Raw genomic sequence first — 22,287 nt, 5'->3', positions numbered from 1 at the left:
CAAATCAGTCTTAGCCCACATTCCAGGCAACACTGAAGCAAAGGGAAGTACTACAATTAACACCTTTCCTAAGATTTTACATGAAAGAGGAAAAGAGGTATCGGGGTTTAAGGGAAAACTATTTCCTCCTCAAAAGAATGGGAGCTTTCTGCCCCGCCCCTAAAATTGCGATACCCCCCCCCACACACACACATTTAAGGGTTTATCCAAGCCAGGCATGGTGGCACATAACTAATCTCAGCACTCTGATGCAGAAACAGGCAGATCTCTGTGAGTTTAAGACCAGTGTGGTCTGCAGAGAGTTCCAGGACAACCAGATCTACATAGTAAGTCCCTGTCTCAAAAAGCAAACAAAAAGAGTTAATCCAAGTGGGCTCATCAGTCATTTGGCCACGAGACCACCCAATATACACCTGAAAACATGTTAAAGCAATTGAAATTGCCTGGCGCAAGTGAGATGGAAACACGGAACACGCAACAAACCCACTTAGGAGTTTATTAGAGGGGGTGTGTACAGACCTGGAAAGTCAGTGTGCAGGGAGAGAGACGAAGATGGTACATCCAGCTTTTAAAAGCTGCCTGGCGCCGGGCAATGGTGGCGCACGCCTTTAATCCCAGCACTCGGGAGGCAGAGGCAGGCGGATCTCTGTGAGTTCGAGACCAGCCTGGTCTACAGAGCTAGTTCCAGGACAGGCTCCAAAGCCACAGAGAAACCCTGTCTCGAAAAACCAAAAAAAAAAAAAAAAAAAAAAAAAAGCTGCCTAGCGCATGCAGGGGGTTGGCGTGGCTAATGTCATACACAGATGACGGGGCTCACGCATGTGCTCAGGGGCTTATCTGGTGTCATATGTGGATGACATAATCCTCACCGTACGTGAGACATGTCATAATCCTCACCGTACGTGAGACGTGCAGGGGCCCTTAAACATCCCCAGGGGCCATTAGGCACTTCTGCCTGAAGGCCTGTCTACACTTGCATGACCCCTAGACCCCGGAAGTATCAGCCTTATGTGGCTGCAATCTTTACAGCAATGGAAAGACTAATGTTTCCTTAATGAAAGGATATACTTAAATCTCATCCCAGAAGACTGTCCCTCGAACATTTTTTATTATTTTTATTTATTTATTATTATGTATACAATGTTCTGCAGAAGAGGGCACTAGATCTCATTGCAGATGGTTGTTAGCCATCATGTGGTTGCTGGGAATTGAACTCAGGACCTCTGGAAGAACAGCCAGTGCTCTTAACCTCTGAGCCATCTCTCCAAACCCCCCCCCCCCCTTGAACATTTTCTTCCAGATCTTCACGCTACCTATTCTGTTCTAACTCAGAAGTTTTCCTTTTCCTCTGTCTTTTTCCAGATACTGGCCAAGGTCCCCAGTACACTTGCCCTGACAGTAAACACTGTCACCTTCTCAGAAGACTCCTTTCAGTCCCACCCCTGTGTCCGATTGCAGATGTCCACTGCTGAGCCTGCTTGCCTTTTGGACCCAGCCCAGGAGGCATGACCTCCTTCCTCTCAACCATCCCCTTTCTCCCAGCAGCTGCTCACATTTATAGCTCGCCTGCCCTGTTGTTTTTCTCTCACACTTGCAAAATTCTCCCCAGCTTTCTGAATCTTAAAATTCTTTTATCAACAAAACTAAGAACTCACAAAAGGGAACATGTGTTTCCTAGTAAAACTTAACTTGGACTGTGTCAAAAGGATGGAGAGGAAGTACTGGAGTGGTTAAGTGTTTAATTCCTAGCTACCACATAATGGCTCATAACCATCTGTAATGGAATCTGACGAACTCTTTGACATGCAGATGTACATGCAGTCAGAGCACTCATACATTAAAAATTAACTTTAAAAAGTGCAGATGAGGGAGCTGGAGAAGTGGTCCAGCGGTGAAGAGCATGGAGTGCTCTTGCAGAGGACGTGAGTTTGGTTCCCATCATCCGTGTCAGATAGGTAATAACAACCACTTACAACTCCAGTAGCCAGGCAGGAAGTATAGGTGGGACAACCAGACAGGAAGTAGAGGCAGGAAAGGAGAACAGGAGAATTCTGAGAAGGAGGAAGCCCATTTCTCCCTAGTCCTGTCCAGACATTGAAGAAGGAAGATGTGACCTGCCCCACTGAAAAAGGTACCGAGCCATGTGGCTAGCATATACTAGAGTAATGGGCTAATATAAGTTATAAGAGTTTCTGTAGTGCCTCCTAGTTTTCAGTGTATAAAGGAATACAAGATGAAAATATTGGCAATCCATTGCTGCATCATAAGTTACCACCAAACTCGCCCACACACAACACAAACACATTTCTTAGCTCACAGTTCTCTGGTGTGTGGTGTTTCTCAAGACTGCCTTTCAGAGTTGGACTGGAGATCTATTTCCAGGTCTGCTCACATGTTTTCCAGCCCTTAGTGTTACTGGCTTCATCAAGTCCTTGCTGTGTAGCCTTTCCACAGTGCAACTCACAAAATGAGTTTATCTCCCTCAAAACGAGGCTGTAAGAGATATGCTTGGTCAAGGCACAAGGGAAAACATGAGGAGACACAGGCTTGTCGACTTGGACGTGACATCCCGTGCCTTGTGCTGTATCTGACTGGTCACAGGATCCAGCCCATACTCCAGTCACAGTGAGTACATGAGGATCTGAAGACCAAGAGGCAGGGCTCTCAGGAGCACTCCCTAAGGCTGCCTATTGCAGCTTCGAGAGCAAGCCTGCTGCCGTCTTTATGTCTGCCCTGTGCCAGAGGGGCCATTCTGTTCTCGCTGATGATGAGTTTCTCTTTATCACTGGTTTGTAGCTATTGATTTCCATTAACATTTTTTATTTATAGTTAAGTTCATTCAGATTCAAAGTGTATAGTTTTCCTCTAATTTGGAACAATGTAGTCATTTGTCGTAAGCCACATGTTGGGGTGACATCCAGATGTCCAGCCTTAATGAAATTCATACGTTCCAGGGTAGGAGCATGAGGATCAGAATTATTAAATGAGATATGAGAGAAATAAAAGACAGAAACCCAGAACAGCACCAGGAGAGAAATTCAGTGAATACTGATCTTCCCGAATTTATTTTTCACATGCTTCTATACTTCACTCCAAAATGGGAAAGGGGAGGCAACAACTTCATCCTGCACATAGCTACTCCCTAGAACCTCCTGCCAATCTCCTTTGAAGGAGCAGGAATAGCAAGGTGGAGCAGATCCACCTCTATACTCAATGCCTAGAGTGAAGGCCTAATAATCCGAAAACCTCAGTTGAGCTGAGAAACTCAGGACAGGAAAGTTGATTTGACTATTAATACCCGTGGCTTCGATCACATACCAACCTCTATTGGGACCTACCACTTTTAGACCCACAGTGTGTGTGTGTATGTGTCTGTGTACAGACCCGCAGATGGAATCTTCCATTCCTAAAGTTCCCTTTTCTGCTCTATAAAACCTCCAAGGCCCCACTGCCGCCCTTCATTTTTCTAATTAAAGGACAATCTGCTTCTAAAGACGTCGTTTTGTTTGGTTTCTGCTTTGCCTCGACCAATCCTGATTTAAGAACCCTCCCTGGACTAGACTGTCATCAGGCACTTGGATTTTTGCTGTGAGTGACCCTTGTACCTAATTGGTAGTAAATACTTGTTACTGAATGTAACTATTCTCTATGGCATCTACAAAGGTGCTTCCCTTTCCCCGCACACGCTAACATACATGAGTATTACTCGCACTGACCCCAAACTTAATTTCTAAAGACAAAACCCCTGGGTTAGTACAATTCCGCTTTCCCGCCTGAGCGCGAAGCCGGCTTCAGGGACTGTTTCTCTGCAGCTGCCTCTGGCCATTGATGATAGTTCTTCTCTTCCTTCCGGCGAGTGAGAGGGAAGGAACGCAGTCTAGGTGGAGAAATACAATAACAAATCTGTTTTATATAAACTCCTAGCATAGGAAAAGGTTTAATGCGTGAAAGAATATAAAGGTCCTTTCAAGGTTAAAGTGGAAGCCTGAAGGGAGGGGACGGGGCTTTCTGTGGACCGTTTGCAGGGTCTAAAGAAGGGAGCGGCAGGGGACTGGAGAAGTAGCTCGGTGGTAGAGCACATGCCTGGCATGTGCAAGTCTTTGGGTTCCATCCCGTGTGTTACAAAGAAACAAAAGCTAAGAATTAAAGAAAAGTTACCCGAAGAAGGGGGGGAAAGAGCAGCTAATTCTTAAAAGCCACCTAAAGGTCTCTGTGAAGACTTGCAGTCGGGAAGGGACCCAGGAACCCGGGCAGCGAGTACAGTAGATAGACTGGCCAGGCCAGACCTCCCGGCCGGGCCCTCTACCCCACGCCTCTATGGTAAGCCCCGAGGAACCGGAAGTAGGCCACGCCGGGGGCGGGGCGGGCGCGGAGTGGGCGGGGCCTCCACCACCACCTCTGCTGCGGACGGAGGCGAGATGGCGGCTACCGAGGGGGTCGGGGAATCCGGGCCGGGCGGCGAGACCGGGCAGTCAGAGCAGCCGCCGCCCCCGCCTCCTCCGCCGCCAGCGCAGCAGCCGCAGGAAGAGGAGATGGCGGCCGAGGCCGGGGAGGCGGCGGCGTCTCCTATGGACGATGGGTTTCTGAGCCTGGACTCGCCCACCTATGTCTTGTACAGGTAACGCCCTCCCGCGGGCCGCGGCGCTGGGGGCCCGGGCTCAGCTGCACCGCCGGGGCTGAGATGCGCGCGACGCTGCAGCCGGGCGGACGGGGGCGCCCTCCGGGTGCGGGCAGGCTGCGGCGGCGCTCCCCTGAAGCTCGGGTGCGGTGACCCTTCCGTGATCCCGCAGTGCCGTCCAGATGCCATAGCCGTCCCTCCTCGGAAAGGTGCACTTCTGATCGCCGCTGCGGAATAATTTGAATGGAAAGGCTAGGTTGGCTCTTGAGAAACGCTGTCAGGGCTTCCCATGGCTTCTGCTGGCAGGAGAGAACTTTCTTGCCTTTCCCTCGTCTTTGCCACTGCCTGTGTCGATGTCTCCCGTTCTTTCCTGACTCTGTGCCCTAGATCCTTGTGAAAAAGTACTTACTGTCTTCTGTAGTTCTACCTCAGCCCTTTCGATGACTCATTGGCCACGCTTTTATGAATGAGTGAAAGGCACGATGCAGAGGTTTGTGCAGTTGAGCGACTTCAAACTGGTTGTGGGGTTCCATGGCTCTCGGAACTTTTCTCTGATTTGGGAATTATGTTCTTCAGGTGACTGTCTGGTATCCGAAGCACTAAACGGTGGTGTTTTCCATGCCCCTCTTCCAGGCTATAGGTTTCATATAGCCGGTCACTCATTTTCCTGTATTCTTACATAAGAAATACGATTTCAAGGTTAACCGTGTGCCCCAAATCTCTTCTGTCAGTAGCTGTTTAGTACAGGGAAGCAGAAAAGAGTGTAAGTGTTAAAAAAAAAGGGGGGGGGGGTGAAGGTAAAGGATGGTCACACTGGGCAGTTCATGGACATCTCCGTGAGTGTGAATGCTCACAGCATGCTTTAGTCAGCCTCAAAATAACCTTCAGATATTGACTGGTACTTTGATTTTATATATGAAGAAACGGACATCCGGAGAGATGAAATAAGTCCTTAATGTCACACAGTATTAGTGTAAAGCTAATACTGAAACTTAGGCAGTTGTCAGATTCCAGAGCCTTCGCAGACCTCGCGTGCTAGGCAGCCACCTTCCCGTTATTCCGGGTCCTCGCTCTGCCAGTGTCCACTGAAGCCCCCCCCTCTGGGATACAGATTACTAGTGGTACTTAGTTTGATGTGTGTGTGTTGGGACATCACACCTAGGACTTTGCACATGAATTCTACCTCCTGAGATATATCCACAGCCCTACTTTGAGTTTAAAATGTCCTAGTCAAATTCGAATTTTTAAAAATACTAACTCCAGAATCTTACTAAATGAATGCATGAGACTGGCTGTTAAGTTAAAACTTGGGGTACTTTTTAGAAGACACCATTTTGCCACACCATACATTTGAAATTGTTGATTCGTTAATTCTTGTAAAAAAATACATACTTTATTTTATGTGTATGCCTGGGTGTATGTCTGTGCTCCTGTGCCTGCAAGAGCCCTTGAAGGTCAAAGGGCATCAGATTTCCTGGAACTAGAATTATAATTTCAAGTCTTCATGTGGGTGCTTCGAACCGAACTCAGGCTCTCTGCAAAAGCAACAGGTGATTTTATCTGCTGAGCCATCTCTCCTGCCTCTTACCCTTTTTCCCCCCTTAATTCAAAGATCGTTTCCATTTTGTATTTAAAAGTTTAATATGTAAAACAAAGTGGCAGAGGTGGGCCTGGAAGAATCCAGTCATTACAGTAAGTTACTAGCTTGAATGAGTGATTGTTGCCATTAAAAATACAACAAGACTAGAATTGTTTTTCTTCTAACATGTTTGAGTATAATTATGGGGAACATGTCTGTTTTCAGGGACAGGGCAGAATGGGCTGATATAGACCCAGTACCACAGAATGACGGCCCTAATCCAGTGGTCCAGATCATCTACAGTGAGAAATGTAAGTTTGTGTTTATTAGGAAAATCTCTGTAAATTAAACTTCTAACAAAGTTGTAATTTACAACCATATAGCATGAAAAAAAGAGAGATTTTTATTTAATGAGAATCTGAATTTTGGTGAGTGAATGTTATTTTCTTTGTCATTTGTCTTAATACTTTGTTGAAGGAATAGAAATATTCTAAGTAATGAATGTTACATTATAATACATAATAGCTATTGTATGGTTGTGCTTTTAATTTGCATTTAGAGCATAACAAATGAGTTACTGTTTTATTTAGAATAAGCTTTAGTTGTTCAAGTACCAGCATTTTACGATGTATTTTAGCTATGTAGTGTTGGCCTCAGTTGACATGCATGTGCTGACCTTTTCTTTGACAAAATAGCCTTTTCTTACCACAAATATGACCTGTTTTGTAAGTGGGAGGTCATGCAAATGTTGATTGTTCTTCTAGGAAAGCGTAAATAGATTAAATGAAATGCTGTTTTTAGAATTTTATGTGTTTTTATGTTCAGATGTGTATGCATTTTTTCCTTCAGTTAATACTTTGTTTTCTAAGATCATTAAATTTTGCAAAAAGCATGTATTTATTTACTTACTGATTATCAAGTTATGGTAAGAAATGTTTGAAAAGGAAGAACAATGTATGGGGGTTGCCGTATATCAAGTATGAAAATGTAGTACCAAACAGTTAACATGCCGTACTGGTATAGAATCAGAAGTAAGTCATCAGTATATATGAGGCCTTACTGTGTGATTGAGAAGCATGTTTCATGCTTTCATTGATGGCTTGATCTTGTTGGCTATGCATTAAGATAGAAGCATAATTATATCACTTCTCATATCTTAATGAACATGTAAATAAAGATGAATTAATGTTCTGAGACAAAAATAAGCTCTATGCAAGTGTAAGAGAGTCAGCTTGGGTGAGAGTGTAGCTCTGTAGAGCATTGCCTGGTATATGCAGGATCCTGGATTTGATCCGCAGAAGACAGCAGGAGACATTGTCAACCCTCTGTAAACAGGATAAGCAAAGAACATGCTACATACATCTTATTGTGATGTAAGCATTATGAGATTAGATATAAAATACTCGACATTAAGGGAAATTTCAGAGTATATAATTATATGCAAATGTTTTCTGAAATATCGCCCATATTTTTAGAAGAAATAGAAATACACAAAAATGTTTCCCTCCCTCACTAGTGATGAGAAATGTAAACCTCCAACCTTTTCAGATTTGTAAGGTTTCTTGGGGACAGGAGGGAGACTGAGTCTCACGTTAGCTCTGGCTGGCCTAGAACTCACTGTGAAGATCAGGCCTTGAATTCACAGAGATCCACCTTCCTCCGCCTCCTGAGTACTGGGCAAAGGTATTTTTTCAGTTGAAGTTCCTGCTTCCTAGATAACCCTAGGTGTTTCAAGTTGACAATAAATTAAACCTATCAAAAATTGGAAGGTAAATATACCAAATATTAAAACTTACACAGTTGCAGAACCATGAGTTAAAAAGTAAGCAACATTATGGGAAAAGATACGTTATAGAAAGCAGGACTGCTAATCAGAATTTGGTAAGGAACTCTTAGACAAGAATGAAGAGACAACATTAAAAAATATGAACTGAAAAGTTACAGAAAATGAAAATCCATTAGCCATTAAATAAAATCTATTATTATTAAGGACAAAAGATATGAAAAATAAATAAGGGCCTATTAGACCTAGGAATAAAGTGGTGTCTAAAGTTGAAGCTGTCTTAGCTCCATCCAATTTATTTATTTATTTATTTATTTATTTATTTATTTATTTATTTTGGTTTTTTCGAGACAGGGTTTCTCTGTGGTTTTGGAGCCTGTCCTGGAACTAGCTCTTGTAGACCAGGCTGGTCTCGAACTTACAGAGATCCGCCTGCCTCTGCCTCCCAAGTGCTGGGATAAAAGGCGAGCTCCATCCATTTTAAAGGCACATAGTAGTTCTCAGATGGCTGACATTTTTGGAAAGCAGTGTGATAGAGCTGTAAAAATTAGAAAGCAGTCAAGTCTTATAACTGATACTAAAGCTGTTTTTCTTTTAAGATTTACTTTTATACAGATGACTATTTTGTCTGCATGTGTGTCTGTGCACCATATGCATGCAAGTGTTCATGGAGGCCAGAAGATGGCATAGAAATCCCTGGAACTGGAATTGCAGGTTGTGAGCTATCATGTGGGTGCTGGGAGCCAAACCCAAGTCCTCTGTGGGAGCAGCAGGAACTCTTTAACTGCTGAGCCGTGGCTTCAGCCTCCTGAGTGCCACTTTTAATTAATATGTGTTCTGACCTCGGTCTAGCATATGGCATAAGGGAGGTGCTAAGGAGATGCCATGCAGACAAGAGCAAGGGCCTGAATTCTTCCTCAGCGCCCTCACGAAGCAGCTCATAACCACCTGTAGCTCCAGTTCCAAGGACTCTGGCACCCATGGATACCTGAGTACACAATCATACTAAATGAAAATAAAAATAAGTCTTTTTTAAAAAAAGTTATGTGCCAAGGATTAAGAGCAGAGACTTTGGAGTTCAACTACCTGGCTTAAATTCTGGCGTGTTCATTTTACTGGATCTCTGTCCATGAACACCATTTAACCTCTCTGTCGTCGACACCCATAGAGAAATGTAAATGAGGACAGTGAAAGCAAGTGTTCCAGAGATAGTTAATTTCTTACATTCACACGATAGTGTTTGGCTCATAGTCAGTACCAAGAATTTCAGTTGTTAAAATATGCACCCGTTTTGAATCATCAAGATCAAGGAAACCACCTGTGTATCCCAGAGATAAATAGATTAAAAATAAAGCTTGAACCATATAACCATTAAGAAGACTTAGATCAGTTATAACATGAATTTTACATAAGGTATTTGAGAGATTTAGTTTGGCATTAGCCTATAATACATGTGGTAAGCATGATTAGTCTTCCAGAGCACATGTGTTGTGTCTGTGACATTGAGTATTGTCTGAGTGGCACTCACGGTCATTTGCCTCTGCTGACATGGTACACAGCTGTAACCCTAGCTCCTGGGAAGCAGGAAGATTAGGAGTCAAAGCCGGCCTTAGTTATATAGCAAGTTTAATCTAGCCTGGTATACATGAGACACTATCTCAAAAAGTTAATAATATAATAATAAAACAGCCCAGCCTCCCAACTGTTTGACTGTGTTTGCTTCCTGGAATAAATGATGCACATGCAGATAATACATGTGTGTAAGTATAGTGGGTTTTAAACCGTGGTCCTTGTGTGTCCTATCTCCAGTTAGAGATGTTTACGATTACTTCCGAGCTGTTCTGCAGCGCGATGAGAGAAGTGAACGAGCCTTTAAGCTCACCCGGGATGCTATTGAGTTAAACGCAGCCAACTATACAGTGTGGTAAGTAATAGACATCATTAATATTTATTGCTAGCAGGACTCAGGTTTGAGTCCATGACTCCGTTTTTAACTGAATTTTAATTTTCATCAAAATAATAATTCACATATTTGTCTTAAAGTCTGTTGAATGAAAAATAGCAATCTGCCCCATTCTTTTGTGCCACCAGAGTCCCTTTCCATTTTCTTGAATTAACTTCTGTGTACAATATAACACTGTGCTACTGTTTGGTTTTGCATTGTCAACATAATTCTTCCTCTAAAAGTTGCAGAGTTAGCTGTACTTCTTTCTACAACAAATGAGTTATACTTTGTGCTCTCCATGTTTTGTAGTACAGTTACATGTCCTTTAATACATTGCTGAAAGGGGTATTTTTAATTTTTTAACTTATATTTGTGTCTGTGTGTACAGTGCACAGACACATCATAGCGCCCTTTGGGAGTCAGTTCTTTCCACTGTGTGGGTCTCAGGGATTGATCTCAGGTCGTCAGGCTTGGTGACACCAGCTGTTTTTGTTTTTTAAGACAAGGATCTAGTATAGTGCAGGTTGATCATGAGCTCAGTAGGTAGCTGGGGATGATTTGTGATCTACTGTATCTACTCTCAGGTGCTGAAATTCCAGCTACGTGCGTCCATGCCCAGTTTCATGCATGGTAGGCAAATACGCTATATATTGAGCTGTAGAGCCAGAGGAATAACCAGAGTGAATGCTTGCTGTTTTGCTATAGGCATTTTCGGAGAGTTCTCTTGAAGTCACTTCAGAAGGATTTGCAAGAGGAAATGAACTACATCACTGCAATAATTGAGGAACAGCCCAAAAACTATCAAGTTTGGTAAGAGGAAAACAGGAAGGATGTATGTCACTCTGCTAATGGCATTTGACGCTGGGAGCTGAGATTTCTTTATCATCTTATCATTTACATTCATACTGTAACCTGCCTCGTAGGATTATAAGTTTCAACCTTAGGAGCAGCACTACTAGAGTGGGAAAATTATGAAAATTGTTTTCTAGTCAGTATAAAATAACCTTTATATTTAATGCTTTATTCTTTTATCTAAAAATGTTTATTAGTTTTGTGGATACAGAGAAACTAGAAACAGTCTAAAAGTGAGAGCGAATAACAAAACCAGTTATTTTCAGGAGCATCGTGAAAAACACTATGGTAGGGGTTTTCATGGGTGCGTTCTGTAGCCGTCTATCCCGTGTGAGTTCTTGTGGGAGAGCAGAGAAGAGCAGCAGAGAGGAGAGGGGAGCTGCTGTGCAGACACCCCTGCAAGGGCACACTCCCAGAGACCTGACTTTGATCGGGGAGTAGGGGTGCTGATGGCAGAGAAAGGACTGGAGTTGGGAGAGCACTCGTCAGAGACACTGCTGCTGCTCCGACTGTGTGCTGTGGTGCTGACTGAGTGGTGGGGCCAGGGGGAGAAAGAGCCATGTGGGGAAGACTTCTGAGCAGAAGAATGAAAGGGCGCCATGCACTCTGGGATGTGCATATAATTCCATGCGACTAGAATACATTTCAGGAGTCCTCGAGATACAGGAAGAGTGTGATCTTAAAAGGCCTCATGAACACGAATACGGATTTGCGCTGACCATAGTGGAAATTTCCTTGTGGGGATAGGAGTTGTGGGGGTTGAGACAGGTCCTTGTTCTGTAACCATGGCTGACCTGAAACTGGGTAAGTGGACCAGGCCGGCCTTGAACTTGTGATGCTCATGAGATTATAGATAGGTATGTACCACTACACCTGGTGGTGCATTTTAATTAAGGAAATGATGTGATCAAGTTTGTGCCTTGTAAGCTGTGTTAGTCAGCTTTCTATGCCTGTAACACTTAGGTAATCAGTTTGTAAGGAAAAAAAGCTTTCACTTGGCCCATGATTTCCAAACTGTGGTTGGCTGGCCCATTGCTGTTGGGCTGATCTTAAGTCCTGCCTACATTATGGTGGGAGTGGGCATCTGTGGAGAAGGAAGCTGCTTGCTATCGCACCTGAAGCAGAGAGACAAAGGAGCCTGTGTCCAGACATGCCCTGCAAGGACACACTCCCAGTGACCTCACTTCCTTTCACCAAGTCTTGTCTCCTAAAGGTGCCACCATCTCCCAGGAGCTCAACAGGCCGAGGCAAAGTCTTCCTCACACAGGCATTTGGGGAATATGCAAGATCCAAACTACCATGGGTTTATGGTGACAGCAGGGTGGAGGGCGGCCTGTTCCAAGTTTACAGTCTTGGAGGCTCAGGCCAGGCCATCAGATGTGGTCCAGCTGTAGGCAGAAAGGGTGATAAACTTGGGGAGAAAATTAGAAAAGTAGCCTGTTGTGACGTTTACGGGAGTGTGGTGTTTTGAATAAGAATGTCCCCTGTAGGCTCATGTGTTTGAACAGAGCACTTGTTCCCCATTTGGTGGCACTGTTTGGGAAGGTTTAGGAGATGTGGTGTTGGAGGAAGGATGTCTCTGGGTGGACTCTGAGAGGTAAAGACTCACGGCGTTTCCAGCGTGCTCTGCTTTGTGCTCGAGCTCTTGGCTTACTGCTCTTGCCGCCAGGCCTGTTGCTGTGCTTCCCCACCGGGATGGTGGTGGGCTCTCATAAGACCACATAAACTGATTTCCCTTCTATCAGCTACCTTGGTCATGGGTGTTCTGTCACAGCAACAGGAAAAACTAGCGTAGCGATTCACAGAAAGACTGTCTGTGTCTGCTGCTTGACCGCTGACTAACAAGTCACAGAAAGACTGTGTCTGCTGCTTGACAGCTGCGTGGGTGAAGAGTGGCACTGTCACGGGAGGTGAAGAAGGGCGGGGTCAGTGTTGGACAAGACGGGTTTGTTCAGCTTAAGGAAAACTAAAAGGAGGTAAAGGGTTTTTGGGTGGGGGCCAGTATGAGTGACTGATAAGATATGGGGCACTTCTGTTTCCTGGAAGTGAAATCATGGCTGTGGGTGAGGACCTTCAAGGAGAATGAAAGGAGCAGATGGGCAGAGCACTGATGAATCAAGATCAAGGGTAGAAGCTGACGGTGGAAGCCGGAGGTAGAGCACGTGCTTAGCATCCTAGCGCCCTGGGTTCAGGCTCCAGTACATGTTTATGGAGAGGGAAGGATTAGTACTAAGAAAGAAGCTGAGAGCTTGGATAAAAGTTGGGATAAAGATTGGAATGGGGAGCAGTCTTGGGCACAGGTTAGCTGTAGGAGAACCACCTCATTGCAAATGTAGGAGGTAGCAAGCATGAGCTGCTATCTGGCTCAGCTGGGTAATTTTTTTTTTGTAATTCAATTTTATCATGAACTAATATGTAACTGACATAAATGTAAAATTTTCAAAGAATTGAAACATAAACGAACTAACAGTAAATAATGCAACAAGATTTTCCAAATCATGCAACTGAGAGTTGCTATAGACATTTCCTTTTGTAGAAAAGCTGAGACAAGCGACTTCACCACTGTACCCTGTGAAACAGACAGTTGCATGCCTTAGAAATCTGTGTTATAAAATAATTGTTAAGCCAGGCATGGTGACACATGATTGTAACCCCAGTGTTCTGGGGTCAAGCCAGGAGAGGTAGCTACAGGCCAGTGGGTACAGTGAGACTGTCTGAAAAAGCAAAACAAGAACAATCAGAAGGAGGAAGGAACAATTCAAAAGATTCTTTTAAGCCAGAAAAGAGATTAGCTAGAAATTTTAGACCTAGTGTCCACCCTTTCGACATTCCAGCATGGTGTGGTCATTACAGATGTGTTGGGCTCCATTTGTAGCTATAATGGGAGGTTGGAGATTTTTGCTTTAGACCTTGCTGTAAAGATACTCTGTTAAGATGCTGTTGTTTTTTTGTTTGTTTGTTTGGTTGGTTGGTTGGTTTTGGTTTTTTTGAGACAGGGTTTCTCTGTGGCTTTGGAGCCTGTCCTGGAACTAGCTCTGTAGACCAGGCTGGTCTCGAACTCACAGAGATCCACCTGCCTCTGCCTCCTGAGTGCTGGGATTAAAGGCATGCGCCACCATCGCCCGGCTTGTTAAGATGCTTTTATATAAAAATCAAAAGTAATACAAGTATTTCAGGTATTGTGTTAAGTACATTTAGTTTTCACTAAAGAGAAGTAGGTTCTTGTCTGGATACTGCAGACGCTGTAACATCCGTCATCTAGTGTTAGCAGAACCAAAGCACAGATCCAGCCAGCCGCTGCTGAGCTCCCAGCAGTGTTGGGATACATTTGAAATTGTCCACATTGTTGGCTTTCATACTACATAAGATGAGAATGCAAGTCCTGTACCCTAACTAATTGGTGCTGTAGTTGGGGAATTTTTACTCTAACCCCACGCGTTGGAATGCCAAAATGTTGTTGGTTGTTTTACTCTTTTGGGGATCTGCCACGCAGTTCCCAGATAAACACACACAGAGGCTTTTTCTTACTTATGAATGCCTGCCTTAGCTTGGCTTGTTTCTAGCCAGCTTTGCTCAAGTTATCCTGTTTACCTTTTGCCTCTGGGCTCTTTCCTCTTCTTACGTCTGTAATCTTACTTTCATTCTTACTCAGTGACTGGCTGTGTGACTGGGTGGCTGGCCCCTTCTTTTTTCACTCCTTGATCTCTCTTCTCTCTTCTTCTTCTAGTCATACTCTCTGCCTGCCAGCCCTCACTATTGGCCATTCAGCTCTCTTTCAGACCGTCAGGTGTTTCAGACAGGCAGAGTAACACAGCTTTACAGAGTTAAAACAGATGCAACATGAAAGAATGCAACAACACATCTTTGCATCCTTAAAACAAATGTTAAAATAATATTCTACAGCAGGTCCTGTTTTGTATTGTTTTTCTATGTTTTTCTTTTGGTTTTTGGTTTTTCAAAGCAGGGTTTCTCTGTGTAACAGCTCTGGCTGTCCTGGAACTCACTTTGTAGACTAGGCTGGCCTTGAACGCAAAGGTCCACCTGCTTCTGCCTCCTGAGTGCCGAGATTAAAGGCCACCCTACTCAGTTTCTTCTTTTATTAAGTTCTTACTGTGAAACTCTGATGTAAACTATTCCTCTATGTTTAAGTCTTTAGGTCACAGAATATTAGGGAAATACTGTATTGTTTTGTTCTGAGAAGTCAGTTTTGTAAAACTTACAGATCCCTGGGATAAGAAACTGTTAAGTCAGTGACTGGGAGAGTTTTAATCATAAATCTAGAAGTCGTTCTACCCAGGATGTTCTTTTTCTTTCCCTTTTTTTTAAAATATTGATTTTATCAGCTCTACATTTTTCTCTGGTTCCCTCCCTGCCTCTCCCCTCCCCTTCAACGCTCTCCCAAGGTCCCCATGCTCCCAATTTACTCAGGAGATCTTGTCTTTTTCTACTTCCCATGTAGATTAGATCTATGTATGTCTCTCTTAGGGTTCTCTTTATTATCTAGCATTGTGATTTCTAGGCTGGTTTTCTTTGCTTTATGTTTAAAAACCATTTATGAGTGAGTACATATGATAATTAGTCTTTCTGGGTCTGGGTTACCTCGCTCAGTTTAATGTTTTCTAGCTCCATTTGTCTGCAAATTTCAAGATGTAATTATTTTTCTCTGTTGTATAGTACTCCGCTGTATAAATGTACCACATTTTCCTATCCGTTCTTTAGTTGAGGGCATTTAGGTTGTTCCTACTACCTAGGATTTTTTTTTATTGATAGTATCTTCCCTTTTTCATATATGTGAGATGAATTTTTTAGGTTTTTCACCCATGTAGTGTAGGTTATTAATTGGGCATTGAACTTTCCTTTTTCATGGCACTCCTCATTAGTATAATAAATACTATAATGTTTTTTTAAAGATTGGTATTATTCCAGTACATGGCACACACATGCAATTTGTAGCGTATAAACCAGAGATCTTTCTAGACTATTCACAGTTATGTGTTTCCACCGTGATTTTGTTTTTTTCCTAGTCATGTGAGGATGAAACCCAGAGTCACACATAGGCAGATGCTCTAGTGTTGAGCTAGCTACCAAGCCTCCCAGTGCATCTTAGAGTCTTAAGTGTGGGTAACTTTAGAGCAAGCAAAACTGAAAATGGAACCCGGTATAAAACACAAGTATTTTTCTAACACAGAAACTGTCTTGTGACAAAGTTGTAACTTGTCCTAGTTATGTATTTTCTGGGGCAGAGGTAAGTAAGTTCTGCCAGACTGGTAGAGGGAAGTCTCCTGTAAGTGACATTTGAACATAGTGATAGCTGACTAGTTTGCAGTAGAGAGGCATTAAACTGGGTGGGCTAGTTTCACATCTCTCATTATCTATGTGCAGTGCTTCAGAATCCTGCACAAAAGCCCTAGGCAGGTCTGGTTGGAGAGAAGTCATACCTGCTTGTGCACACCTGTCACTGTGCCTCTCGGCTCCCAGTGTGCTGGCATTCTCTGTCACGTAATCTCTTTCTGGCAGTGTTGAGAATTTGTGCTTCTTGAACGCCCAGTGCACCACCTCACGCAGCCTGTAGCTGACGTGTCATTGGGGCTAATCTAAGCTTTCCCCCTTCTTTCTCAGGCACCATCGGAGAGTCTTAGTGGAGTGGCTAAAAGACCCCTCTCAAGAGCTGGAGTTCATTGCTGATATTCTTAATCAGGATGCGAAGAATTATCATGCATGGCAGCATCGACAGTGGGTCATTCAGGTACTGCCTTCCTTAGGGTCTAAGTATGCGTCTGAATGGGGATCTGGACTTTTTGACCTGCCTACCTTTGCTTCCCAAGTGCTGGGATTCTACTACATTCAGTTTTATGTGCTAGTGGGATTGAACCAGTGCTTCATGCATGCCAGGCAGTCTATGAGCTTGGTATACCCCAACCCCTAGTATTTTTTATTTTTATTGAAAACTGTAATCAGCTAAGTATGATGGTTTCATATTTATAATCCTAGCACTCAAGCAGCCAGAGGCAGGCAGATCTCTGAGTTTTAGGCCACCCTGGTCTACATAGCAAATTTTGTGCCATACTGGGAGACATAGTGTGACCCTGTGTCAAAAACCAAAGCAAATAGAAAAGAAAATTGTAATTACATAAAACTGTGTGTTACACACAAATACACACACACTCGTGTCCCCTACCTACCACAACAACTTAAATACAGTACTACAAGTGTCTTTGAAAAGCTACCTCATGCTCTATGTTTTTTACTGACTTCTCAGAGGTTCCGAATGACAGGAGTACAAGAGACCCTTGAGCTACATTGTCGCTTTTAAGTTCCTATAACTATTATAAAGTTTCTTCTCTTTTTACATTCAGTATGTGTGGTTTCATGTTTCTTCTATTTTTACATTCAATATGTGTGGTTTCATGTTTTCAACCCAATTTTTAGAAGGCAAGATTAGTTTCTATAATAACTATATAACTATAATATATAACTATAATAAGAGACAAGTAAAGTCTGAGAACTGGAGAAAATCTGTACATTTTTCATGCTAAATGAAATGGAAAGAGGTATATCCTGTCAGGTGTGATGTCACATGCCTGTACTCCCAGCACATGGGAAGTGGGAGCAGGAGGATCAAGAACTCAAGGCCAGCCTGGGCTACGTAAGATCCTGTCTCAAAAAGAAAAAGAAGGCCATGTCTTCAGTTTGAAAGTGAGACATACACATCCGTGGAAGTCTGTGAGACGGTGGGCTGCAGAGAAGGCTCAGTGGTTTGGAGCTCTTGCTGCTCTTGCAAAGACCTAAATTTGATTGCCAGCTTCAGTCCACAACTGGTCTGTAACTCCACTCCAGTCCCAGGAGATCTGATGCCCTTTTCTGGCCTCCATACACATGATACGCAGACATGGATGCAATAAAAACACTCATACACATAAGATTAAAAGTGAAGGAAAACCTATAAGCCAGTGTTTCTCAAGCAGTGGTGCTTGGGGACAGTCGGCAGTACTTAGGCGTGTTCACTGTTTATGGCCCACACAAATAGGGCTCACTTCCATTGTTCATCAGCACAGAATTCGTCACCAAATGTTCCCTTAGTTTCTTATTTTCAGTGTGACTTTTAAAATCAGGAACCAGCTTACTGAAGTTTTTACTCTTGCTAGTGTCTAATAAGAAATAAAAATACATTAGCTTTTTCAAAATGCCCTAATCATAAAGTGAAACTTCCATACCATTCTGTGTATTTCTCTGTGTGTATTTTAAGGTAATTTTATCATGCATTTGCTTTTAAAAATTTGCTTACATATTTTGTTTTTGAGACAAGGATTCAATCTGTAGCCCAAGGTAGCCCCGAATTCTTGATCCTCCTGCCTGAGCCTCCTGAATGCTGGGATAACAGGTCTGTGCCCCCACCCCTGCTTACGTATGCATTTTATAATGCTGCTCTCTATTCAATGTTCTGTATTAATACCAAATTGCATTCATTTGTGTGCTCGTAAAGTTACTCAGTCTTTTACTAGTTTGGTTATTATTATTATTTTTTGCTTGTTTTCCCATCTAAATTTTGATGACTTCTGTTTATTTAGATTGTGACTTTGTGGGGTCCTTGCTTAGTTTTTTTTCTTTTGTTTTCAAGACAGTGTCTTACGCGTGGCCCGGGTGGCCTTGAACTTACATAGCTGAGAATGAGCTTGAATTTCTAATCCTCCTGCCTCCACTCTCTGAATGCTGGGGTCACAGGCTGCTCTACACATATGATAACCCCTTGTCTTCAGGCTTAGCTTTTTAACTTTGCTGACGTGTTGCTTGTTTTTTGTTTGTTCATGTTGTTATAAATAATAGGACATTTATGAGTGGATTTTTTTTTAACTTTTAGGAATTTCGACTTTGGGATAATGAGCTACAGTATGTAGACCAGCTTCTCAAAGAGGATGTGAGAAATAACTCTGTCTGGAACCAAAGACATTTCGTCATTTCTAATACCACTGGCTACAGTGATCGTGCTGTGTTGGAAAGAGAAGTCCAGTTAGTATCCGCCTTCACTTATTCCTTCATTATTAAAAATGTGTGTGCCGGTCACGTCTCAGGCACTCAGATGCTGCAGAGTCAAGACTTGCCCAGTCCTGCCCTCATGGAGCTCAAATGGGGCAGATTTGGGAAGCAGCACTCAGGGATAAATTTGCATGTAATGCGGTACATCTCTGTGTTGCAGCCCCTTCAATTTCTTGACTCGTTGGTTCTAGAGATTATGAAGTCCAGTTTCATAATGCCAGGAAATTTCATCTGGATCTATTTTCACTAAATTCTTGAATTTTAGTTAGTCATTACTAACCAAATGCCGTGTTACTCCATGTTGTGTTTTTGGCTGGCCAAGTGTGGAGTAGCTCTGTCCATTGACTATAGGTGTTGAATGACGCTCCTAGCTTTAAACAAGGATCACTCCAGACATTACCAAATGTAGCTTTTGTGGTAAAATCACACAGGCAGGCAAGCATATACAAGAGCTGCTGTATGCAAAGCTATAAGAAGTAGGCACGTGCAGCTGGAGAGAGTTTTATGTCGGTAAACAGTAGTAGTCTCTACCCTCACACCCTACTTGTTCATTTTGTTTCAGTGTCTGTTTCACGCTCTGAGCATGCATAGTTGGTGTTTGTTTTAGTTTTGGTTTTTAACATTTTCTTTTAGATTTATTTATTTTATTGTATGTGTGTGAGTGTTTTGCCCAAATGTATGTCTCTGTATGATGGATACCTGGTGGCCATGGAGGTCAGAAGAAGGCAGCAGATCCCCTGGAATCTGAGTCCTGGGAGGTTGTCAGGCACTGATCCTCTACAAGAGTAGCAAGTACTCTTCACCTCTGAGGCAATGCTCCTCAACTGCTTCTTAGAATGGGCCTTGCTTTGTAGCCCAGGCTGGTCTTGAACTTGAGAGTTTCCTGCCTCAGCTTCTTCAGTGCTGGGATTCCGGGTGAGCACCACCACACTCAAGAATCTGATCTTGGCCCAAATAAGTAGTGGGCTCAAGAGAAGATGTCAGGTCCACCCCGTGTTTCTAAAACCGTGTCTGCTTGGTCTCTTCTTTTAAAATAATATTCTTTTCCTTACAGGTATACTCTGGAAATGATCAAATTAGTACCACACAATGAAAGTGCGTGGAACTACTTGAAAGGGTAAGAGGCTGTTTTTGCTGGTTTTTTGTAAGAGAACCACCAGGCTGCTATGAGCAACATCATGGAATGTCCTCCATAAGAATGCCAAGGAATTTCCTGGGTTGGTACATCTACTAGTAAGAGCAAAGCATGCTCACGGTCCCCTGGCATTGTGCCCTCTGCTTTCCCCTTTTCACCTCTGGGCACACATCAAGTTTTTAGAGCAGTACCCAGCAACGCTGATGTGTTGTAATAGTATTTATAACTCTGCTAGTGTTTTGCTGAAGCCTCTAGAGTTTATGTCACAGGATGGAATACACACTCTTGTATATTCCTGCAGGGCAGAATAAACTTGACAAGTTACTTACATGTGTGGCCAGTCTTTCTACTACCAGTGTCCAGTGACAAGTCTTACTCTTAAAATAAGAAGGTTTCCCAGGCCTGGCCCTTCACATGGCCAGAGAGCATGGCATGGCGCCCAGGTACACTTGGAGATGTGCCAGGACTTGTGACCCCTAAATAGCCAAAGGTTTGAAGAACCATCTCAAAAAGAAGTAGGGACATCTCTCCTGCTCTTTCCTTTCTTTTTAACTTTACGAAAGAGTTCTTTTCTATTTTAATTGTGTGTGTCAAGTAGTTTAAGTTATAAATGATTGCTTTAAATCTTTTAAAAATGATCTCATTTCTACCAGGCTGTTCTCAGACTGAGATTATAAAGTGAAGGCGACCTTGAAGTTCATGTTCTCTCCCTCCACTTTCCAAATGCTGAGATTGCAGGCATGCATCACCATGCCTCGATTATGTAGTGCTGGGATTGAGCTCAGGGCTGTGCATGCTAGGCAAGCCTCTGCCAACTGAACTCCCTCCCCAGTCCCGCTTCATTGGACTTTAAATGAATTTTACTCAACTTTAAATCGCCTTTGATAAGGCCCACATAGCTCACAATTCTTTCTTTTTGCAGCCTCATTTGTTCCTGACAAGTCTTCTTTTGTCTCAGGGCTTTCTTTCTTTTTTCCTATTTGTGTGTGCTCTCTCATCATGGAGTTTTGTTTTGTTTTAGGATTTTGCAGGATCGTGGTCTTTCCAGATACCCTAATCTTTTAAATCAATTGCTTGATTTACAACCAAGTCACAGTTCCCCTTACCTGATCGCCTTTCTTGTGGACATCTATGAAGACATGCTGGAAAACCAGTGTGACAACAAGGAGGACATTCTTAATAAAGCCTTAGAGGTGAGTGTACGCAACAGTGTCCTAGAATGGGCTTTGCCCGTTGCCGCTGCTCTTGGTGCCACTTTTTATATAGTTTCTTGGTTGTTCTGTTTGGGGCAGTACTGCGTTGGTAATGTAACCCTTGTGTGGTTTTTGCATGTGACCTGAATACGTTAAATTGCCATATGCCCTTGAGGTTGAGCTAAACATTTACTTGAATCATTTTTATTTTTCATTTTCAGTTATGTGAGATCCTAGCTAAAGAAAAGGACACTATAAGAAAGGAATATTGGAGATATATTGGAAGATCCCTTCAGAGTAAACACAGCCGAGAAAGTGACATGCCAACGAGTGTATAGCAGCGAGAGTGTGACGGAGTGGACGCTGCTTTCTCTCTAAGGGCCTCTAGCGCAGGAGTGTAAACCTAGAGCGACCATCCCTTGCCTGTGCGCTAAAGTTGTTGCCCAGGTGCTGTTTTTAACAAGAACTAAGTATGATACTCCTGTGTGCTGATGCTGTTCAGACTAGCTCTAAGAAATCAGTTCTTCTAAAGCAAGGTCACTGGAGGGGAGGGTCAAGTCTTCCCATAAAGGAACTGCTGCTTTTGTAGTCTGCCAACATTTAATCCAGCCCCGCAGAATCCGCTCCGCTCCTCCGGACAGGTGTGCGCGAGGCTGTGCGTGGTGATGGAGGTGAGCAGGGACTGCAGCTGCCGGACAGAGCTGCTGGGCCACACTCACGGTATCTTTCTTGCTGTCACTGTAACCAACTAATGCCAAAAGAAAGGGTTTATAATAAAATCACATGTATCTATAAACAATGCTGCAGTCTTTGTTTTTTCTTTTTTGCTTTTTTTTTTTTTTTTTTTTTTTTTTTTTTTTTTTTTTTTAGACAGGGTTTCATATCAGCTTAGACCCAACAAGGATCCTAGTGCTTTGGAGGCCGAGACAGGAGGATTGCTCTAAGTTTGAGGCCAGCCTGGGCTACATAGAGAGGTTCAGGCCAAATCAAAACATAGAGTGGCCCTCCCCCCCCTTTTTTTTTTGTTTTTTGTTTTGTTTTTCTTTTTCAAGATGGTTTCTCTGTGAAACAGTTCTGACTGTCCTGGAACTCACTTTGTAGACCAGGTTGGCCTCGAACTCACTGAGATCCGCCTGCCTCTGTCTTCC

General features: G+C 43.2%; 1 protein-coding gene and 1 pseudogene across 1 annotated transcript; both read left to right on the top strand.

Moving 5' to 3' along the window:
- Positions 1-3,763: 3,763 nt before the first annotated feature.
- On the top strand, positions 3,764-3,879 carry LOC126504503 (uncharacterized; annotated as a pseudogene).
- A 499-nt stretch (positions 3,880-4,378) lies between these two features.
- Positions 4,379-21,938, top strand: Fnta (farnesyltransferase, CAAX box, subunit alpha). The gene is made up of 9 exons (XM_050146789.1): positions 4,379-4,618; positions 6,423-6,508; positions 9,790-9,904; positions 10,631-10,735; positions 16,397-16,523; positions 18,636-18,784; positions 19,866-19,928; positions 20,968-21,139; positions 21,361-21,938. The coding sequence occupies exons 1-9, from the start codon at positions 4,419-4,421 to the stop codon at positions 21,475-21,477; spliced, it is 1,134 nt and encodes a 377-aa protein (XP_050002746.1). The 5' UTR covers positions 4,379-4,418; the 3' UTR covers positions 21,478-21,938.
- Positions 21,939-22,287: the final 349 nt, after the last annotated feature.

The sequence above is a fragment of the Alexandromys fortis genome, unplaced genomic scaffold, assembly GCF_014885135.2.
Source record: "Alexandromys fortis isolate MF-2015 unplaced genomic scaffold, M_Fortis_MF-2015_v1.1 scaffold_55, whole genome shotgun sequence".
Taxonomy (NCBI): domain Eukaryota; kingdom Metazoa; phylum Chordata; class Mammalia; order Rodentia; family Cricetidae; genus Alexandromys; species Alexandromys fortis.
The sequence above is the reverse complement of the archived record's forward strand: the minus strand, read 5'-3'. Positions and strand labels throughout refer to the sequence as shown.